This window comes from Oncorhynchus clarkii, chromosome 12 (genome assembly GCF_045791955.1).
Source record: "Oncorhynchus clarkii lewisi isolate Uvic-CL-2024 chromosome 12, UVic_Ocla_1.0, whole genome shotgun sequence".
Lineage (NCBI taxonomy): Eukaryota > Metazoa > Chordata > Actinopteri > Salmoniformes > Salmonidae > Oncorhynchus > Oncorhynchus clarkii.
In genome coordinates this window covers 50,192,877-50,215,872 of record NC_092158.1, presented here as the reverse complement: position 1 = coordinate 50,215,872, position 22,996 = coordinate 50,192,877, and the positions used below count along the sequence as shown (strand labels likewise).

General features: G+C 41.1%; 1 protein-coding gene across 2 annotated transcripts in view; it reads right to left on the bottom strand.

Moving 5' to 3' along the window:
- Positions 1–15,526, bottom strand: part of LOC139420772 (vasodilator-stimulated phosphoprotein-like) — a 35,854-nt gene extending 20,328 nt beyond the window's left edge. Inside the window, exon 1 of one of the 2 annotated variants that reach the window (XM_071171004.1) lies at positions 15,392–15,526. In XM_071171004.1, coding sequence (XP_071027105.1) covers positions 15,392–15,396 — 5 coding nt within the window. In that variant the 5' untranslated portion in view covers positions 15,397–15,526. Of the gene's footprint in view, positions 1–608; positions 706–15,391 lie in introns of those variants that run through there. The other variant, XM_071171003.1, reaches the window with a different exon arrangement.
- Positions 15,527–22,996: the final 7,470 nt, after the last annotated feature.

Sequence of the window (22,996 nt, the reverse complement as noted above, 5' to 3'; positions counted from 1 at the left end):
GGCTAAGTGCAAATTTACACACACACACACACACACACACACACACACACACACACACACACACACACACACACACACACACACACACACACACACACACACACACACACACACACACACACACACACACACACACACACGGGTGCAGGCGTAACATGCACGCTTCGCACAGACACACACACACACACACACACGGACATACGCCCCAAATCACACACATAAAAAGCATGCAAACAGGCACACACATAAGAGGTGTTCTCCCGAGGTTTTGGGATTTAATCTTGTGTGCATTTAAATCCACCTCAATTAGGAGAGCCTTTCTGTCATCTACTAATCTACTTTATCTGACAAGCATTTTGGTGAGTTCAGAGATCAAAAACAAATCATGACATAAACCCAAATTCTGCCATGTCCTTTAACAAAAAAAATCATGACATGACAGCATAACTGTTTCAAAGTCACCCTTTTCCATAAAAGGCTACCTGAAAAACAACAAGGTGACACAAGTATGCAACTGTAAGACACAGTCAGATACACAAGGGTTGAAGACTAGAAGCAGTATTTGATGCTCAGATCTGCCTATAATGTGCGTGTCTGCCTCTACTCACCCCATTTTCCCTTTCTTCACCAACTCTTACTCTAGCACAATCCCTCCATCTGTTACTTGCTATCACTTTCAATTGCTTTATGCACCCGCTCTCTTTCTGTCACCCCTCCCCACATCCGTCTATATCTCTACATTGTTTCACAGCAACCTCCTCACCTCAGTCGCTCTCAGTTCTTAGGTGTTATCATTGTTTCCACTCCCACAGTCAGTTTCCTCCTCCATTTCAAAATGTTCACACCTCCCCCTCTCTCCTTTCACTCTCACCTCTCCCAACTTTTCGCTCTCTCTCCCTCTCCCTCTTTGTTTCTAGGAGTTGAGCCTTATCTGGGGTTGAGTTTGTTTACAGAACCCATGGTGCCGTCGGACTGTGTTCTCTCACTGCAGTCCACAGACTCTCTCTGTGTGTGCACAGTAAAAGGACAGTTAATTTAACTTTAATTTAAGAACATTTTACTTTGCCACAAAACATTTGGTCCCAGTCCAAAGTATGTTATAGACTCCAGCAGCATACCACTCTGGATCCCACGACTGGCCTTCCTCTGAAGCTAAGCAGGGTTGGTCCTGGTTGGTCCCTAGATGGGAGACCAGATGCTGCTGGAGGTGGTGTAGGAGGCACTCTTTCCTCTGGTCTAAAAAAATAATAATATCCCATTGCCCTGTGCAGGGTTCCATCTTTTGGATGGGACGTTAAACGAGTGTCCTGATGCTCTGTGGCCTCTAAAGATCCAATGGCACTTATTGTAAGAGTAGGAGTGTTAACCCAGGTGTCCTGGCTAAATTCCCAATCTGACCATCATGGCCACAGAATCATCCCCAGCTTCCAATTGGCTCTTTCCTCTTCCCTGTAACTATTCCCCAGGTTGTTGCTGTAAATGAGAATGTGTTCTCAGTCAACGCAGTCAAAACAAACAAAAAAGTAGACCAAATTTGATATGATCCTATAAACTTCATGTTGGTGCTCATGGGTCTTTTTTTACATGGACATGACCCTTTGTAGAGGTTCCCAGGGGTGTGCTTCATTAGTCTGAAGGTTTCCTTTCATTATTTCCTTCCTTTCATTTGCATTTCAGAAAGCTGGATTAGAAATACTTGGTTTGTGTTTGTTATGCACTAAAACGGAAGAGAATGGACTGAAACAGGGAGGGACTACTATATCCAATAAGAAATGCTCATTTTAGTTATCTGCTGCAAGACATTTTAAAATGTATTCCGTTGCGTACCCTATTTAACAAGTTGACCCTGGTAGGGCATCCATCATATTGCGTTTACGCCTCTCCAATACTTTCAGTGCTGATGGAGAGGAGACGAGGAAATGAATCCACTTTAAATTATTGAGGCTCACCCCAGAAAGATTAACCAGAAAAGGCATTGTATTAGCCGACTCACACCCTGACTCACTCTAGACAGGTTCCTGAACGGTTTGTGCTGCATAGCCAACTCCTATAGTCAACTATGAATGTGACCTGGGTGACAGTGTTCTAGCCACAGACTCTGACTCACTTTGAAAACAGACACAAATACATGCAGAGCGTAATAAAAAACTCCCACCTTCAACCAACACATTCTTTCTGTATACAACTATACATGTATAGCGAGTAATACAGTTGCTAGTTGCTAGCTTACCTCGCTAGCTACCAGTTTAAAGACTATCGCTATAAAAACAAAAACCACACGCAATTGACATGGCACGCAATCATTGGTTGATGTCTGAGCAGAGGAAGGCGACCAAGACCTGTCTGCTGCAGGTGGCTCTCAGAGCTAATGAACCCTGATACAGACGAGAGTTATTTGTGATAGTCTTGCCCTACAGGTCAGGGCTAACATGGTGCAATTGCACAGACACACACAAAGTGAAGACATCAAAATAAGCAGAAGCATAGAACATTGGCAAATTTTAAAATAGACTTTCTGTGAATGCAAGCGCCTCACACCATCATGCTCTTGCTAGTGGCTACAGGAAACATGGGTGTAAATAAAAATGTCCTCTTGCGGTCGGGTGTGTGACCACAGAGTCCCTTAATAGATCACAAAAAACATCTGAAAACCTACCGCTTCAAAGAGTACCTTGATTAGTACCACCCTTAAAAAAACTATACCTTCATTGTACTAGCACTGACTTTGCTGAAAGCGACTTTGTGGGAACTGTACTTACTATGACTGATATGTGGTTGTCTCACCTAGTTGCCTTAAGATGGATGCACTAACTGTAAGTCACTCTGGATAAGAGCGTCTGCTAAATAACTAAAATGCCAATGTAAATGTGTGTCCATAATACTGTATAGTGGTATTAGTGACTGTCTGTCTGTAGTACTGCTGGTGTGTATGAGAGAGACACCAGTCCTGAGGAGGCATGAGTGACAACTATGCTTAATAACCACCGTCACATACTGAAAGACAACTAGACACTGTCACCGCTCTTTGACAGCCACATACTGAAAGACAGCTATTAGTAATGTTAATGTGCTGACATCTCTCACAATCAGCCTCACATTCCTCATCCTTCCCCATCTGTCTGTTCTCCACACATACAGCTACTTCAGTTTATGAAGCCTTTATTATGAAGCCTTTATTAAAACGGTAAAGTGATCGTTTCAAGTCATATGTCTCTCAACCTCTGTTTCCCCTTTGTACTTCTTTCCTTTTAAGTCCCCCCCCCCCCACACACACACTTGAAAACAGCAGATGCAAACTTTGAACCAGTACAGATGATTTACTAAATCTGACAAGTTTACGTCTAGACTTAACTATTTAAAATTAAGCATGCTTTTTAGTCCAGGACTAGGTTTAATCTGTGTCCAGGAAACAGTCCCTATGTGAGGATACCCACTTCTCAGACAGAGTTGGTCATGATGTTATCATCCATTCACCATTTTATCAATTGAAAACTCCATCAGTTGAGTTTCATTTACTGGCAAAATTTCCAATTACTGAGAAAGAAAAACAAATCTGACATGGGCTGCCTGTCTAAATGCAGCCTATTTGTCCTATTCTTCAGTCTTGTCTGGGATATTTATTTTAGTTGTCCAAGGTTGGGGAGTACATGTAATCCATTACATGTAATCCATTACAAAAAAAAACGAACTAATCCTTTACCAGAAAAGATATTGTAATCAAATTACAGATACTTTTGAAAAACTAGATTGCTTTGAGTATTAAAAAAAAAGTACAACCAAGATGGAGGACGGAACACAGCAGTGTAGATCACCTCAAGATAAAAACGTAATATTCAATGTCGGTAAGTTAGACTAAATACTAGCACTTCAAACTGGTGTGTAACTACCTTCAATCTGGAAAACACCTCAAAACAGAGAAATTTAGCAACAAATATTGCGAAAACAAGCAACACCCAAGCATGACGGAGAGTAAAACAGGGGAACCAATCTCAAAACGAAAACGTGACTCTACTACAAACACAATTTAATCTTTTCACCACCGGGAATGGTAAAGGTCTAAACCGATCTGTTAAAATCAATAAATGACAAACTGGGCATACTTGAACTAGTCAGTAAAGATATAAAAAAAGAGTTTAAGGCAAGCCTCGAGATGAGTGACGAAAAAGCTGCGACATTGGAGAAAGACACAAACAAGTTCAAATTGACAGTCAATAAGATTGAAACCGAAGTTAATGAACTTAAAAAGGAGAACACCGTTCTGAGAGAAGACTTACTTGACATACAGACTAGGTCCTTGAGAGAGAATCTGGTACTTACAGGTATCCAAGAGAAAGAACGAGAAGTTCCTCAAGGTGTAGTTAGAGAGAGGGCAGAGGTATGAACGCCCAATCGTTGCCAAATTTGCTTGCTTTAACAATGAAATAATGGTTAAAAGCCTGGGGAAAAGACTTGCTGGCACAAAAACAGGCAAGAATGATTAGTTCCCAAAGGAAATTGAAGAACGGCACAAAGTTCTGTATCCAATCTTCAAGGAAAATAGATCGAAAGGGAAACACGTAGCTCTCGTAGTCGATAAACTGTATATTGATAACCAAATGTTCAGAGACACAAAGACTACTCTAAAAATTGCAAAGTTCTCATAGAGGAGGCAAATAATGAAACACACAAAACACAGTAATAATACAAAAGAAATAGAAAAGCAATCTTCAAATATAACTAATTGGAACACAAGAAGGTACTAATTCAACATTGTGGAGATAAAAACATAGCAGACAGAAGACATAGAAGGCACATTATGTGGGTATGTGTGGATGTATTGTGATGGAAGGTGTGGTATGTGCTTTTGGTGTTTGGGAAAGTGTGGCGTTAAGTGAGAAAGGAAATGGTTGCATATCCCAGAACCAATGTGTGTCTGTGAGCAGGGGTTGTGAGAGAGCTTTCAATTTGGTGCTGATTAGTGATACATTTTATAATGAATTATACATACAATTTATGGTCCTATCTTGATGGAACGGTCCACAACCCTATACACTAGACACCCACCTGAACAACCCAAACACTAAAGAGAAGTCCCTATCTGTTTTATGGGCCTGCGGTAAGGTGCCTGTACGCAGCCAAAATGCAGTCAGAGACCTTCTAGAGCAGCACCGCCCCCTCAAGATTCTGAACCTGCCTGGCAGGGTTGGTCCTACAAACCAGAGCCATCTGATGGGAGAGCATAATATACAAGGAAATTCTCAAAGCTGCTAATGAGAACCTTGACAATCTTGTACCTAGCCGGTGAAGATTCCGGCACCCAGGAAGTGGCAGTGCTGGCAATACTAGCTGCAGTAACCCATGGGGGGGGTCACACTTCGACATCCAGAGAGGGGGCATATTATTGTGGCCTCGGTGGCACAAAATCATCAAAGGTTTGACTGCACGGAGATGCTTGGGAATATGGTCACAACGGGGGACCATGTGTGGGTGTTTCAGGGGAAGTTAATCACCCAATGGTTAATCAAATCTCCCCATTTCTGCCCATTTTTGCAGGCCTTCTCATACAGCTGCAACTGTATATGCATTCGTAAATCAAGACCTTTCTTGAGTTGGGCTCTGGAATGGTGCAACTGTTGAGCATCTGAGTGTATAGGGGTTGAGTGTGTATGAGTGGTTGTGTGCTAAATATGCAGTTTAAAAATGTATACTTCTGTGTATTGATTTTAAGAAAGGCATTGATGTTTATGGTTAGGTACACATTGGAGCAACGACAGTCCTTTTTCGCAAATACGCACCGCATCGATTATATGCAACGCAGGACACGCTAGATAAACTAGTAATATCTTCAACCATGTGTAGTTAACTAGTGATTATGATTGATTGATTGTTTTTGATAAGATAAGTTTAATGCTAGCTAGCAACTTACCTTGGCTTACTGCATTCGATTAACAGGCAGGCTCCTCGTGAGGCAGGTGGTTAGAGCGTTGGACTAGTTAACTGTAAGGTTGCAAGATTGACTCCCCGAGCTGACAAGGTAAAAATCCGTCGTTCTGCCCCTGAACAAGACAGTTAACCCACCATTCCTAGGCCGTCATTGAAAATAAGAATGTGTTCTTAACTGACCTGCCTATTTAAATAAAGATTAAATAATGGTGTAATATTATTATTTATTTTTTAATTGGCCAAATCGGTGTCCAAAAATACAGATTTCCGATTGTTATGAAAACTTGAAATCGTCCCTAATTAAATCGGCCATCCCGATTAATCGGTCGACCTCTAATAAATATATATAAATAATACAAATCGAGGTGAGGTCGATGGAAATGCTTTTGGTGGTTGTTCTGCGGGTGTCATTGTGTGCTCTTTTCGAAGGATGGGTCCCAGTGTCTCAGGGGCCTTGGGATCCGGGGATCTGCCAATCATTGGGATGACAACCCAACTCGGGATGGGGAGGGGTTTTAGTGGGTGGAATAGTGGGGACCAATTGGAGGTTTACTTAGTAGCAATAGAAACTCAATCATGTTAGGTTTACAAACATATTATGATAAATAGAATTTAAACTTGTGCCTCATTATCGTAATTGGTGTATTAAGTATAGCCAGTTATAATTGTAATGGCTTAGCAGATAATTAGAAAAGATGATCAGACTTACCTGGTTGAAAGAGAAGGAATATAATATCTATTGTTTACAGGAAACTCATTCAACAATTTTAGATGAAGTTTTGTTTAAAAAGGACGGGGGGGGGGGGGGGGGTGAAATAAATGTATCCCGTGGGCAAAGGAATTCAAAAAGGGGTGATCATATTAATTAACAGTGTGCTAATTGTCCAAACAGATCCTCAAGGTAGATGGATGATTTTCACTGTTATTGGACCATAAACAGATATGGGTCATTAACGTTAATGGACCAAATAATGATGATCCACGCTTCTTTGCAAAACTAATAATTTATCAGACCTACAAGCAACACAATGCTCAATTATTATTGTGGGAGATTATAATACGGTTTTAAATACCTCTATGGATCATAAAGGAAATCACAGTACAAATGATCAACCTCAGGTACTTAAGGAAATCATGAATGTCATGGATATATTGGAATTAGTGGATATATGGAGGCTGAAATACCCTGACCTAGTGAGAGATACATGGCGGAGGATTACTTTCTTATGTCATTCTCTCTGGCACCAAAAGTTTTTTTTTTTTTTAAGTGTTGATAGGGGACAGAATGCGGTCGGACCATCACATAATTGGCATATATAAACTCAGAAAAAAAATAAACGTCTCCTTTTCAGGACCCTGTCTTTCAAAGATCATTTGTAAAATAACTTCACAGATCTTCATTGTAACGCGTTTAAACACTGTTTCCCATGCTTGTGAACCATAAACAATTAATGAACATGCACCTGTGGAACGGTCATTAAGACACTAACAGCTTACAGACGGTCGGCAATTAAGGTCACAGTTATGAAAACTTAGGACACTAAAGAGGCCTTTCTACTGAAAACACCAAAAGAAAGATGCCCAGCGTCCCTGCTCATCTGCGTGAATGTGCCTTAGGCATGCTGCAAGGAGGCATGAGGACTGCAGATGTGGCCAGGGCAATAAATTGCAATGTCCGTACTGTGAGACGCCTAAGACAGGATGGACAGCTGATCGTCCTTGCAGTGGCAGACCACGTGTAACAACACCTGCACAGGATTGGTACATCCGAACATCACACCTGCGGGACAGGTGTCATTGCAGGCAATCTCAACACTGTGCGTAACAGGGAAGGCATCCCCCTCTCTCATGTGGTACCCTTCCTGCAGGCTCATCCTGACATGACCCTCCAGTATGACAATGCCACCAGCCATACTGCTCGTTCTGTGTGTGATTTCCTGCAAGGCAGGAATGTCAGTGTTTTGCCATGGCCACCGAAGAGCCCGCATCTCATTCCCATTGAGCACGCCTGGGACATGTTAGATCGGAGCGTGAGTGCTAGGGCTATTCCTCCCAGAAATGTCCGAGAACTTGCAGGTGCCTTGGTTGAAGAGTGGGGTAACATCTCACAGCAAGAATTGGAAAATCTGGTGCAGTCCAAGAGGAGGAGATGCACTGCAGTACTTAATGCACCCGGTGGCCACACCAGATACTGACTGTTACTTTTGATTTTGACCCCCCTTTGTTCAGGGCCACATTATTCCATTTCTGTTAGTTACATGTCTGTGGAATTTGCTCAGTTTATGTCTCAGTTGTTGAATCTTATGTTCATACACATATTTACACAAGTTAAGTTTGCTGATAATAAACACAGTTGACAGTGAGAGGACGCTTCTTTTTTTTTGCTGAGTTTATAGTACTTTTACATAATTTCCACATGGGCGAGGATATTGGAAATTTAATCAAAGCCTACTAGATGATAACTTGTTTTTAACTAGGACAGAAAAATGTATAACTGACTTTTTCCGACATATACAACATATTTCCATGGCATTGACTGATCAGGTGAAAGTTATGATCCCTTATTGATGTCTCATCAATCAGTAGATGACAGATTTAAAGAAGGATTTTTAGCTCGGTACTAGTGTATGGGACACTTTTAAATGTGCCTTTAGAGGCCATACAACTCAGTACTCATCTATAAAACAAAAGCAATTTAGGTCAAAAGAGTCCATATTAACAGTACAGATACATAGCAATAAAAACTGTACCATAGAGGTTCAGAGTAAGTTAGAGGAAAAACAAAAAGAAATGGAAGAACTTATTCAAGAAAGAACCAGTGTAATATATTATCCAAAAAAAGCGAACTGGTTGGAATATGGGGAAAAATGCACCAAATTATTTTTCAATCTTCAACATAGAAATGCTACCAAAAATGTTTTACTGAAACTTGTTACAAATGATGGAGTCACTCCTTATTCACTGAATGATACTTTGAAAGAGGAAGTAAAGTAGTTTAAGCATGTTGTTTTCGTTTCAGTCTCCTCCATCTCCACTAACCGAAGCTAATTATATGGATTTGTTTCCTATTAATAATGTAAAATTAACATGTGTACAGAAAGACTCATGTGATGGCCAAATTACAGAGAAGGAACTTCTTGATTCAATTAAAGCATTTAAGTCCAGGAAAACTCCAGGGCTGGATGGCATACCAGTGGAGGTATAGCAAACTTATTTTTATATACTCAGAGGACCATTATTAGCATGTTTTAACCACTCCTATATAAATGGTAGATTGTCGGACACGTAACAAGAAAGTCTGATTTAATTATTACTGAAACAGGATCTAAGTGGTATATACACTGCTCAACAAAATAAAGGGAACACTAAAATAACACATCCTAGATCTGAATGAATGAAATATTCTTATTAAATACTTTTTTCTTTACATAGTTGAATGTGCTGACAACAGAATTACACAAAATGTATCAATGGAAATCAAATTTATCAACCCATGGAGGTCTGGATTTGGAGTCACACTCAAAATGAAAGTGGAAAACCACACTACAGGCTGATCCAACTTTGATGTAATGTCCTTAAAACAAGTCAAAATGTGGCTCAGTAGGGTGTGTGGCCTCCACGTGCCTGTATGACCTCCCTACAACGCCTGGGCATGCTCCTGGTGAGGTGGTGGATGGCCTCCTGAGGGATCTCCTCCCAGACCTGGACTAAAGCATCCGCCAACTCCTGGACAGTCTGTGGTGCAACGCGGCGTTGGTGGATGGAGCGAGACATGATGTCCCAGATGTGCTCAATTGGATTCAGGTCTGGGGAACGGGCGAGCCAGTCCATAGCATCAATGCCTTCCTCTTGCAGGAACTGCTGACACACTCCAGCCACATGAGGTCTAGCATTGTCTTGCATTAGGAGGAACCCAGGGCCAACCGCACCAGCATATGGTCTCACAAGGGGTCTGAGGATCTCATCTCGGTACCTAATGGCAGTCAGGCTACCTCTGTCGAGCACATGAAGAAAGAAATGCCGCTGTACACCTGACATACCCCTTTTTATCCACTCCAGACTCGTCTGTCACATGTGCTCAGTGTGAACCTGTGAACCTGCTTTCATCTGTGAAGAGCACAAGGCGCTAGTGGCGAATATGCCAATCTTGGTGTTCTCTGGCAAATGCCAAACGTCCTGCACGGTGTTGGGCTGTAAGCACAACCCCCACCTGTGGACGTCGGGCCCTCATACCACACTCATGGAGTCTGTTTCTGACCGTTTGAGCAGACACATGCACATTTGTGGCCTGCTGGAGATCATTTTGCAGGGCTCTGGCAGTGCTCCTCTTGCTCCTCCTTGCACAAATGCGGAGGTAGCGGTCCTGCTGCTGGGTTGTTGCCCTCCTATGGCCTCCTCCACGTCTCCTGATGTACTGGCCTGTCTCCTGGTAGCGCCTCCATCTTCTGGACACTACGCTGACAGACACAGCAAACCTTCTTGCCACAGCTCGTATTGATGTGCCATCCTGGATGAGCTGCACTACCTGAGCCACTTGCGTGGGTTGTAGACTCTGTCTCATGCTACCACTAGAGTGAAAGCACCGGCAGCATTCAAAAGTGATCAAAACATCAGCCAGGAAGCATAGGAACTGAGAAGTGGTCTGTGGTCACAAACTGCAGAACCACTCCTTTATTGGGGGTGTGTTGCTAATTGCCTATAATTTCCACCTGTTGTCTATTCCATTTGCACAACAGCATGTGAAATTTATTGTCAATCAGTGTTGTTCCTAAGTGGACAGTTTGATTTCACAGAAGTGTGATTGACTTGGAGTTACATTGTGTTGTTTAAGTGTTCCCTTTATTTTTTTGAGCAGTGTATAAAGATCCAGTCCATTAAATACAATTGGAGGCCTCTTACACTTCAGTGATGTGATGCAGAAATTCGAGCTAAATGCTAAGTACACCTGACATACCCCTTTTTATCCACTGAACTGTATTGAAAATGTGAGAAAGAGGGAACGTGTGTGGTGTTCATTTCACCTCTGGTGGCATCCAGCTTAAGCCAGGACCAGCTCTAGCTACACTTCATCCCCGAATCCACTTTCTTAACAAGCAACGTCTCTTTTTCACCTAATTCTCTCATTCTGAAAATGAACCACACACTTTAGGGAAAACATCCGTTCGTTAGCTAATTAACATTTCACCCAGATTTCCAGGGTCCAGTAAGCAACTTACGCGTTGCGTTATAACTTGCAGAACGGCAAGGAGTCGTATACAAGTTAATACTATAGCCAATTGGTTAGGTTACTAACGTTAGCCGTCTGACTTTATTAGTCAGCTAATTTTCACACCATAAACTCAATTATTTGATCAGTTAAGTTGGCTAATGTTGCTCAACATTTCTCTGGCTAGCTAACGGATACTTCGATCCAGCTAGCAAGATACTTAGCAATGCTAACAATACTTGTTCCACCACACTTTCTCCCTGACCTCAAACTTTTCAAATGCCAGTTGTTTTTCAGTTATAGCTCATGAAGTAAGCTTCATCACCTTCTCACCCCTGTCTCCTTGGTCAGGCTTCTCACCTACCTCTTTGTTATTGTTCACGTTGTTATTGACACGTTGCTGTAACTGGCAAACTGACTTTATACTCTCCCGCTGTCTTTCCAGAGCGCACGCTGATGCTGTAACTAGCAAATTGGTTGTCCCTTCTCTCTTCAGTCACATGCTGCATCCTGTTGTTTCGTGAACGATTGGCTGAGCCTTGGATACAGACAGAATTGGTCCAAACGCGCATCACTCGTTCGCATACAGCCAGTAGGGATCCAAAGCCCCACCCCTGTCTCAGTCACAGGTCATAGGTCCTCCAACAGGATAATGACCCAAAACACACAGCTAAAAGCACTCAAGAATGGATAAGAACAAAACATTTTACTATTCTGAAGTGGCCTTCTATGAGTCCTGATCTGAATCCTATCAAACATCTATGGAAAGAGCTGAAACTTGCAATCTGGAGAAGGCACCCATCAAACCTGAGACAGCTGGAGCAGTTTGCTCAGTTTGCTCAGGAAGAGTGGGCCAAACCACCTGTTAACAGGTGCAGAAGTATCATTGAGAGCTACAGAAAACGTTTGATTGCAGTGATTGCCTCTAAAGGTTGTGCAACAAAATATTAGGTTATGGGTCCCATCATTCTTGTCCATGCCATTTTCAATTGTTTTATTATTTACAATATTATGTTGAATAAAAAAAATCTAATCAATGTTTGATTTATATTAAATATGGAATAAACTATGGTGGACACCAATTACTTTTGTCAGTTAAGTTATCTCAGAGAAAATGGTGCATTCTTCATTTTTTATGGTGGGGTACCAACAAATTTGACCACATGTGTGTGTGTGATTGTATCTCACATAGGCGTGAAGAGGAGTATTTTTTTATAGGGCAAGGCAACTCTAACCAACATCTCGTCTCATACTTTTTCCAACCTACACTGTGAATGTTTAAATGATGTATTCAATATAGTCAAGAAAAATAAACTAATAACACACAAATTATTGTAAGTACACTATTGTTGTCTATTGTTGTGACTTAGATAAAGATCAGATCAAATTTGATGATCAATTTTTGCAGAAATCCAGGTAATTCCAAAGGGTTCACATACTTTTTCTTACCACTGTAGATATTCCATTAAAAATCTGCCATTTCCAGCTACAATAGTCATTTACAACATTAACAATGTGTACACTGTATTTCTGATCAATTTGATGTTATTTTAAAATTGACAATTTTTTCTGGATCTTCTTTCAAAAACAAGGACATTTCTAAGTGACCTCAAACTTTTGAACGGTAGTGTGTATACACTACCAGTGAAAGGTTTGGAAACAACTACTCATTCAAGGGTTTCTTTATTTTGACTATTTTCTACATTGTAGAATAATATTGAAGACATCAAAACTATGAAATAACACATATTGAATCCTGTAGTAACCAAAAAAAGTGTTAAAACAAATCCAATTTGAGATTCTTCAAAGTAGCCACCCTTTGCCTTGACAGCTTAGCACACTCTTGGCATTCTCTCAACCAGATTCATGAGGTAGTCACCTGGAATGGAATGCATTTCATTAACAGGTGTTCCTTGTTAATAATAGTTCATTTGTGGAATTTATTTCCTTCTTAATGTGTTTGAGCCAATCAGTTGTGTTGTGACAAGGTAGGGGTGGTATACAGAAGATAGCCCTATTTTGTAAATATTATGGCAAAAGAAGTAAGCTAAGAAAAACAAAAGTCCATCATTACTTAAAAACATGCAGGTCAGTCAATCCGGGAAACTTAAAGAACTTTGAAAGTTTCTTCAAGTGCAATCACAAAAACCATCAAGTCCTGTGATGAAACTGTCTCTCATGAGGACCCGCCACAGGAAAGGAAGACCAAGAGTTACCTCTGCTGCAGAGGATCAGTTCATTAGAGTTACCAACCTCAGAAATTGCAGCCCCAATAAATGCTTCACAGAGTTCAAGTAACATACACATCTCAACTTCAACTGTTCAGAGGAGAATGTGTTCAAGCCTTCATGGGGAAATTGCTGCAAAGAAACCACTACTAAAGGACACCAATAAGAAGAAGAGACTTGCTTGGGCCAAGAAACACGAGCAATGGACATTAGACCGGTGGAAATCTGTCCTTTGGTCTGATGAGTCCGAATTTGATATGTTTGGTTCCAACCGCCGTGACTTTGAGATACAGAGTAGGTTAACAGATGATCTCCTCATGTGTGGTTCCCAATGTGAAGCATGGAGGGAGTGGTGTGATGGTGCTTTGCTGGTAACACTGTCAGTGATTTATTTAGAATTCAAGGTACACTTAACCATCATCACTACCACAGCATTCTGCAGCAATACGCCATCCCATCTGGTTTGGGCTTAGTGGGACTATCATTTGTTTTTCAACAGGACAATGACCCAACGCACCTCCAGGCTGTGTAAGGTCTATTTGACCAAGAAGGACAGTGATGGAGTGCTGCATCAGATGACCTATTCTCCACAATCCCCTGACCTCAACCCAATTGAGATGGTTTGGGATGAGTTGGACCGCAGAGTGAAGGAAAAGCAGCCAACAAGTGCTCAGCATATGTGGGAACTCCTTCAAGACTGTTGGAAAAGCATTCGAGGTGAAGCCGGAATGCCAAGAGTGTGCAAAGCTGTCATCAAGGCAAAGGGTGGCTATTTGAAAAATATCAAACATATTTGGATTTGTTTTTAATTTTTTTTGGTTACTACATGATTCCATATGTGTTATTTCATTGTTTATGTCTTCACTATTATTCTACAATGTAGAATAATAGTAAAAATAAAGAAAAACCCTTGAATGAGTAGGTGTTTTAAAACTTTTGATCGGTAGAGTGTATGTATATATATATATATATATAGGATTTTTTTTTTTTATCCCAGCCCCTGTCCCCGCAAGAGACCTTTTGGTAGGCAGTCATTATAAATAATCATTTGTTCTTAACTGACTTGCCTAGTTTAATAAAGGTTAAATAAATTAAACAAATAAAAAATAAGAAAAGCAATTACACCTAACCTGCAGTAGGCCTACTACAACGTTATATTGTGTTATGCTACATAAATGGTTCCCAACCTTTTTCAGTTACTGCACCACTAACTGAATTTTGCTCTGCCCAGAGTATCCCTGAAGTATTCAGTCGTGCAGTAAACCTATGGTCTCATGAGTCTTCTCAGGTACCCCCTGTGGATAGGCCAAGTACCCCCATGTGTCCTAATACCTTCTCAGTGTCAAGAACTTCGGTTATTTTTAATCAGAATTAAAAAGCTTTAAATTTAAAAGCTTTCTTTTGGCCCATACCTAGCCTGGAAGGGGGAATGTAGGCCACTATTTTGCAATTAAAACTAAACTGCATGGGTCTACTGTAACTAATTGGTGTTGGAAAATGTTTACTCGAAACCTCTAAATCTGCCAATATTGCTACGCTACTCTATTAGGTCTATAAATAGTCTGAACAATCGGGTTTTGGCAATTGTAGTGTATTTGAATTCTGAACAGCAGAGCAGTTCTATCCTATCCAGTAGAATAAACCAAATTATAAAAAAGGTTCGGAGAAATCTACTTATAAATAAACGAAATGTTATTCCATGTCTACATTCAAAAACTAGTCATCTGAATATGGTAAATACATCAGAGTATGGCAATGTTTTATCGACAGCTATAAAACACCGATAGTCTACATTCGCACTATTTTACACACAAGTGCATAGCCCAACCATAAATCATGTTCGTTGGCTCTTTGTCGTGAATTTCGTTATTTCGAGAGAAAAAAAACTATGACAAACGTTAATCTACCCTTGTTCCAATTTAAATAAAGAATCAAGACAATTAACACCAATGTTTAAAGCGCGACATTGTAACGTAGCATATTGAAACAAAAACAAGCAATTAGACAAAACAGATTTTCCACGGACTTAATTTACCTCATTGTTTGGCGGGACTGCAAATCCTCTCTCCCAAGCTAGATATTTGGTTTTGGATGAGTAGCCGGAGTAGAAAATAGAAGACATACGATATAACGATGGTAAAAATGTGATACACACATATATCAATCTAGCCACCCTATGACTGCACAAATAGGCGAAATAGACACCGGCACACCACGACAATTTCCTGGTTCAAGGGAGGAGGTTGAATATAATTGTTGGTGCTTTCAAGATAACGGGGAACTCGGAACAAATCATGACGTCAGTGATTTGCAGGCAGTGGTGTAAAGTACTTATGAAATATATTATTTTTTAAAGTAAGTTAAGACGACGGCCTACCCCGGCCAAACACAGACGACGCTGGGTCAATTGTGCGCTGAACTATGGGACTCCCAATCACGACTGGATGTGATTCAGCTTGGATTCGAACGAGATACTGTGGTGTCGCCACTTGCACTGAGATGCAGTGCTTTTGACCGCTGCGCCACTCGGGATCCCAAAACACTTGTTCCCATACCAGGAGTCGAACCCAGGCTGCCTGGGTCAAAACCAGGAATATGGGACATTCTACACCTTAAAATATACTTTAGAGTAGGCCTACTACTTCAACAGTTTTTGGGGTATTTGTACTTTACTATTTATATTTTTGGACAACTTTTACTTTTACTACACTACATTCCTAAAGAAAATAATGTACTTTTTACTCCATACGTTTTCCCTGACACCCAAAAGTACTGTTTTATGCTTAGCAGGACAGGAAAATTGTCCAATTCCCGCACTTATCAATATAACATCCCAGATCATCCCCACTGTCTCTGATCTGGCGGACTCACTAAACACAAATACTTCATTTGTAAATTGTCTGAGTGTTGGAGTGTGCCCCCTGGCTCTCCGTAAAATTAAAAAACAAGAAATCATGCCGTCTGGTTTGCTTAATCTAATCAAATGGCTACCCAGACTATTTGCATGCCCCCCCCCCCTGTTCTACACTGCTGCTACTCTGTTATTATCTATGCATAGTCACTTTAATAACTCTACCTATATATACATATTACCTCAATTACCATGACACCGCTGCCCCCGCAAATTGACTCTGTACCGGTACCCCCTGTATATAGCCTCACCTATTGTTATATTACTGCTGCTCTTTAATTATTTGTTACTTTTATCTCTTACTTGTTTAGGTATTTTCTTAAAACTGCATTGTCGGTTAAGGGCTTGTAAGTAAGCATTTCACTCTAAGGTCTACTACACCTGTTGTATTCGGTGCATGTGACAAATACAATTTGATTTGAATTAATGTAAGGAATTTGAAATGATTCATACTTTTACATTTAATATTTAAGTCAATTTTAGCAATTACATTTACTTTTGATACTTAAATATACAAAATTAAAAACAAAATACTTTTTAAAACTTTTACTCAAGTAGGATTCTACTGGGTGACTTTCACTTTTACTTGAGTCATTTTCTATTAAGGTATTTTTACTTTTACTCAAGTATAACAGTTATGTGCTTTTTCCACCACTGTCGTTCAGCCACAGCTCGGTGAAACGTAAGATATTACAGTTTTTAATGTCCCGTTGGTAGGATAGTCTTGAATGGAGCTCATCCAGTTCATTCTCCATTGATTGCACGTTGGCCAATAGGACAAATGGTAGAGGCGGGTTACCCACTCACCAACAAATTCTGACAAGGCCCCTGGACCTGCGTCCCTTGTATCGGCGGCTATTCTTCATGAGAATGTCGGGGATTTGGGCCTGGTCCGGTATTAGCAGTACATCCTTTGCGTCCGACTCGTTAAAGAAAAAATATTTGTCCAGTTCGAGGTGAGTAAATGCTTTTCTGATATCCAGAAGCACTTTTCGGTCATAAGAGACTGTGTCAGAAACATTATGTACAAAATAAGTTACAAACCATGCAACAAAAAAAAACACACAAAATAGCACAATTGGTTAGGAGCCCGTAAAACAGTAACCATCTATAAATTGTTGGCGCCATTGTAGATCAAAAGGCACATCAATAACAACCTGCTCGGATGGAGCCCAGACAGCAGTTTGCATCTCTCCAGTCCTGTGCAGAAAATACCCATTTGCACCTACATGTTGTACCCACGGGCTCCATTAGGTTGCAGCTGAGGAACCCCATCCATCAGTGAGTTTGCCAGAGAACAGTTCAGTCAGAGACTGACACTTCTTACTCAGAACAGGGCATGTGATGTCTAGATGTTCTTGAGAGTTTAACACTATCTGGGCTTGCAGAAAGCCATGGCTCCTTGACGCTCACTACTGTGCCTCTACTCTCCAGACTAAACCCACAGCTCTCCATCCATGTGTAGGCCACCTGCTCATTCTCCTTACTATATGTGGATGCTGAGTTCCCATGGGACCTGGGGAAGAGATGCTCCTGCACAAATTTGTCTGGATTTGTTGAGGTGCGCACAGGAACCTTCTTTGCGGAGCTACCAGTGATCTGAAGATTACGTGCGTCATACCACACATGGGAGGCACTCTGTGCATTAGTGACCTCCTCTAAGCTGGCACATTTACACTCCTCCATCTTAACATAAACATCATAAAATGACAAGCATTTATGACACTGCATGTTGATGCCGTGCTCACCATGAGGCTGCTGTAGCTGTGTGATTGCTTCTGAAACTTGATGACTGTTTGGTTTAGCTTTGATGCACTTGTGCAGAAGGCTCCCCACTAGAACATTGGCCCCTTTCAAACTCTTCTTAAGTTCGTTGTGGGAGTGGTACGCTAGGAGTTGGAGGTAGAGATGTAGAAGCGGCCAGGGTGCTGTCAGAGAACTCATCACTTGGTTTGTGACATTTGAAACAGATCTTGGTCAACCTTTTTGGAGCTAAATACCGCTGTGTCCCCGAGTTCCACTGGCTTTGCTCATCTGTACAGGACACCCCTGTCAACCCTCCACACACAGCATTCTGCACCTTCAACCAAAAACTACTGTTAGAATAGTCAATTACAGTGCAGAACACTAGTTTACATGGTGTTCACAGGGGACTAGTTTACACAGATCCCTTTTAACTAATAGGTTTAGGTTATTGGTAATTTCCTATTTGACTGTACATCTCACCTTGATTCTGTACCTACCTCACTGTACCTACCTCAGAACCGTGTGTGCATGTTGTAATAGTTATCGTTATTAGTTCTGGTCAGTGATATGGTATCATCACAATTAGCGAGCTAGTTAACATCAAACGTATCAGTCATAGAAAGGGCAAGTTATGATAAACAAAAAGCCAGCAAGCTAGCTACCTTCCATAGTATTGCAGGGGTTCAAACTATAGAACCCAGTTCCTACATTTGAATATAAATATGGATTTTTATCAAAAGATATACTACATTTTATATTTGGGACCCTCAGGATGACAAATCAGAGCAAGATTACTGAATGGAAGTACATTATTTACCTTCAGAGGTGCGATCTCGTAGAGGTTAAATAAGGTGAATAGGACCTCGAACAAATAATACATGAGACCAAAGACATCCAAAATCCATCAGATTAAGAGTTTTTAATAAAGTCAGCAACGCTGATCAAATTAAATGTTTTGAAGAAAAAAAGTTATCACATATAGCACGTGTCAAACTCATTCCAAGGAGGGCCAAGTGTCTGCGGGATTTGCTCCTCCCTTGGACTTGAATGATTAATTAAGGTCACTGATTAGTAAGGAACTCTCCTCAGCTAGTTGTCTAGGTCATAATTGAAAGGAAAAAAACAAAAACCAGCAGACACTAGGCCCTCCATTGAATGAGTTTGACAAAAGCTGGACACATGCTCTCCAAACAAAGACAAGGAAGAAATTAACAGTAAACTGGTTAAATGTAATTAAATAAAACAAATGTCCTTTATCACAAGTGTGAGTGCAGTTTGTGGCGTGTATTCATGGATACCAAGGGAAGCCAGGCTTCCCCCCCAAAATTGAATAATATATATATTTTTAAATAAAATAATATATCTTTCATCTCTGTGTTTCATAGTTTTCCTTCAATTTGCAAGAGGCTGAATCTATCTCGCAGGAGAAAGCATCCAAACGAGCGAAATAGCGCCACTCTGTCCCTCTACATGTAGGCCATCTATCTGATGCTGTCTGGTCCAAACAAGTATGACATCGTTGATGCCTGTACCAATGAACGCAAGAGAAGCCAGTGAGCATTTGGCCTTGATAAAAAAAAGTATTAAAAAATGTGCCAATGAGTGTTGAGCTAAACTGAGCAAGCTCAACAGTGAATGGTCCTGGCGCACCAAAAAAAAGTGTAAAGGGAAGCCAGCTTGGATTTTGGTGTCACTCCTAACAAATCGCATTGAGAGCATACTGTCAGTGACAGAAACAACTTGAATTGTTGCATCTCATTGTGTTGTTGTCCTCAGGTCGCTAACTAGCTAAAATTGGCCCTTTCCTAAATTAGCCAAGAATGGAGATAGGGATTTGGAATTGTAGTTTTACTTAATTCTCCGTACTGGCCAATGGCAATAACGGCGATTCTGATCCAACCATTAATTCATACATTTTTATGCCCCTGGCCTGAGAGGATCAACGTTCAATATGTAGCTAGATGTAGAAGGCTAATCTTAACTAGCTAACGTTTATTCTGCCACTGTGTCTTCTTATTATCTCGGCCTTTAGGACTATATATCATGGTCACAAGGCATATGAATCAACAGGTTATAGAGCAAACAATGTAATTATCACAACACATAGGCTGTAAAATGGCTTGGTGGTAGGTGGGGGCTTACTGGCCAATGGCTATAACGGCGATTCTGATCCAACCATTAATTCATACATTGTTATGCCCCTGGCCTGAGAGGATGGAAGTTCAATATGTAGCTAGATGTAGAAGGCTAATCTTAACTAGCTAACGTTTATTCTGCCACTGTGTCTTCTTATTATCTCGGCCTTTAGGACTATATGTCATGGTCACAAGGCATATGAATCAACAGGTTATAGAGCAAACAATGTAATTATCACAACACATAGGCTGTAAAATGGCTTGGTGGTAGGTGGGGGCTTGGCTTCCCCAATGATTTTACCCATGCACCACTACTGGTGAGTTCTCCAAACAACATTTCCACTTGGAGTGAGAATGATATGAATGTATATTATATTTAATGAATTATAAACATTTTCATAACCAAACATTCTAAATTAATGGGGAAAATATGCTAGAATATGCATATAATTAACAGCTTTGGATAGAAAACACTCTAACGTTTCCAAAACTGTAAAGATATCGTCTGTGAGTATAACAGAACTGATGTTGCTGGCGAAAGCCTGAGAAAAATCCAATCCGGAAGTGCCCCAGGTTTTGAAAGCGCTGCGTTCCAATGACTCCCTATTCAGCTGTGAATGTACCATCAACGAGCTTACGCTTTCTACGTATTCCCCAAGGTGTCTACAGCATTGTGACGCAGTTTTACGCATTTCTGTTGAAGAATAGCCGTAGGCGGCCACATTGCGTAAGTGGTCACATGGTGGCTCCGAGAGAGATTCTCGCGTAAAATACAGAGGTAGCCATTACTCCAATCGGTCCTAGTGAAAAACGAATTGTCCCAACGGATATATTATCGAATAGATATTATAAAAAAATTCTAAACAACGTTTGCCATGTTTCTGTATATTATGGAGCTAATTTTGAATATTTTTCGGTGTTGTGGTGACCACAATTTCCAGGCGATTTCTCAGCCAAACGTGAAGAACAAACAGAGCTATTTCACCTACAAAAATAATATTTTGGGAAAAAATGAACTTTGGCTGTCTACCTGGGAGTCTCGTGAGTGAAAACATCCGAAGTTCATCAAAGGTAAACGATTTAATTTGATTGCTTTTCTGATTTCCGTGACAAGGTTGCCTGCTGCTATCAAGGCATAATGCTATGCTAGGCTATGCTAAACTTACAGACATGCTTGTCTAGCGTTGGCTGTAAAGCATATTTTGAAAATCTGAGATGACAGGGTGATTAACAAAAGGCTAAGCTGTGTTCCAATATATTTCACTTGTGATTTTCATGAATAGGAATATTTTCTAGGGAGATTTATGTCCGTTGCGTTATGCTAATTAGTGTCAGATGATGACAACGGTCCCGTTCACAGGATGGGGTGTCACTACAGGTTAAAACATGAAGGTCAGTCAATCCGGAACATTTTAAGAACTTTGAAAGTTGCTTCAAGTGCAGTAGCAAAATCCATCAAGCGCTGTGATGAAACTGGCTCTCATGAGGACCACCACAGGAAAGAAAGACCCAGAGTTACATCTGCTGCAGAGAATAAGTTCATTAGAGTTACCAGCCTCAGAAAATTGCAGCCCTAATAAATGCTTCACAGAGTTCAAGTAACAGAAATCTCAACACAACTCTTCAGAGTTGCATGAATCAGGCCTTCATGGTTGAATTGCTGCAAAGAAACCATTACTAAAGGACACCAATAAGAAGAAGAGACTTGCTTGGCGAAGAAACACGAGCAATGGACATTAGACCGGTGAAAATCTGTAATTTGGTCTGATGAGTCCAAATTTGAGATTTTTGGTTCCAACCACCGTGTCTTTGCGAGACACAGAGTAGGTGAACGAATGATCTCCGCAGGTGTGGTTCCCTCCGTGAAGCATGGAGGAGGAGGTGTGATGGTGTGTGGGGTGCTTTGCTGGTGACTGTCTGTGATTTTTTTTTAAATTCAAGGCATACTTAACCAGCATGGCTACCACAGCATTCTGCAGAGATACGCCATCCCATCTGGTTTGCGCTTAGTGGGACTTTTTTAGTTTTTCAACAGGACAATGATCCAACACATCTCCAGGGGGTAAAAGGGCTATTTGACTAAGAAGGTGAGTGATGGAGTGCTGAATCAGATGATCTGGCCTCTACAAGCACCCAACCTCAACCCAATTGAGATGGTTTTGGATGAGTTGGACCGCAGAGTGAAGGAAAAGCAGCCAACAAGTGCTCAGCATGTGAGAACTCCTTCAAGACTGTTGGAAAAGCATTCCCGGTGAAGCTGGTTGAGAGAATGCTAAGAGTGTGCAAAGCAGTGGCTACTTTGAAGAATCTAAAATATTGTTTTTACCCCCTTTTTCATGGTATCAAATTGTTAGTAGTTACTATCTTGTCTCATCTCTACAACTCTCGTACGAGAGAGACAAAGGTCGAGAGCCATGCACCCTCCGAAACACAACCCAACCAAGCCGCACTGCTTCTTAGACACAGTGCGCATCCAACCCGGACGCCAGCCGCACCAACGTGTCGGAGGAAACACTGTGCACCTAGCGACCCGGTCAGTGTGCACTGTGACCGGCCCGCCACAGGAGTCACCAGTGCACGATGAGACAAGGGTATCCCTACCCGGACGACGCTAGGCCAATTGTACATCACCCCATGGACCCCCCGGTTGCGGCTGGCTTCGACCGAGCCTGGGCTCGAATCCAGAGTCTCTGGTGGCACAGCGATGCAGTGCCTTAGACCACTGCGCCACCCGGGAGGCCACAATGTAAAATATATTTTGATTTATTTCACATTTTTTGAGTTACTACATGATTCCATATGTGTTATTTTATAGTTTTTATGTCTTCACTATTATTCTACAATTGTA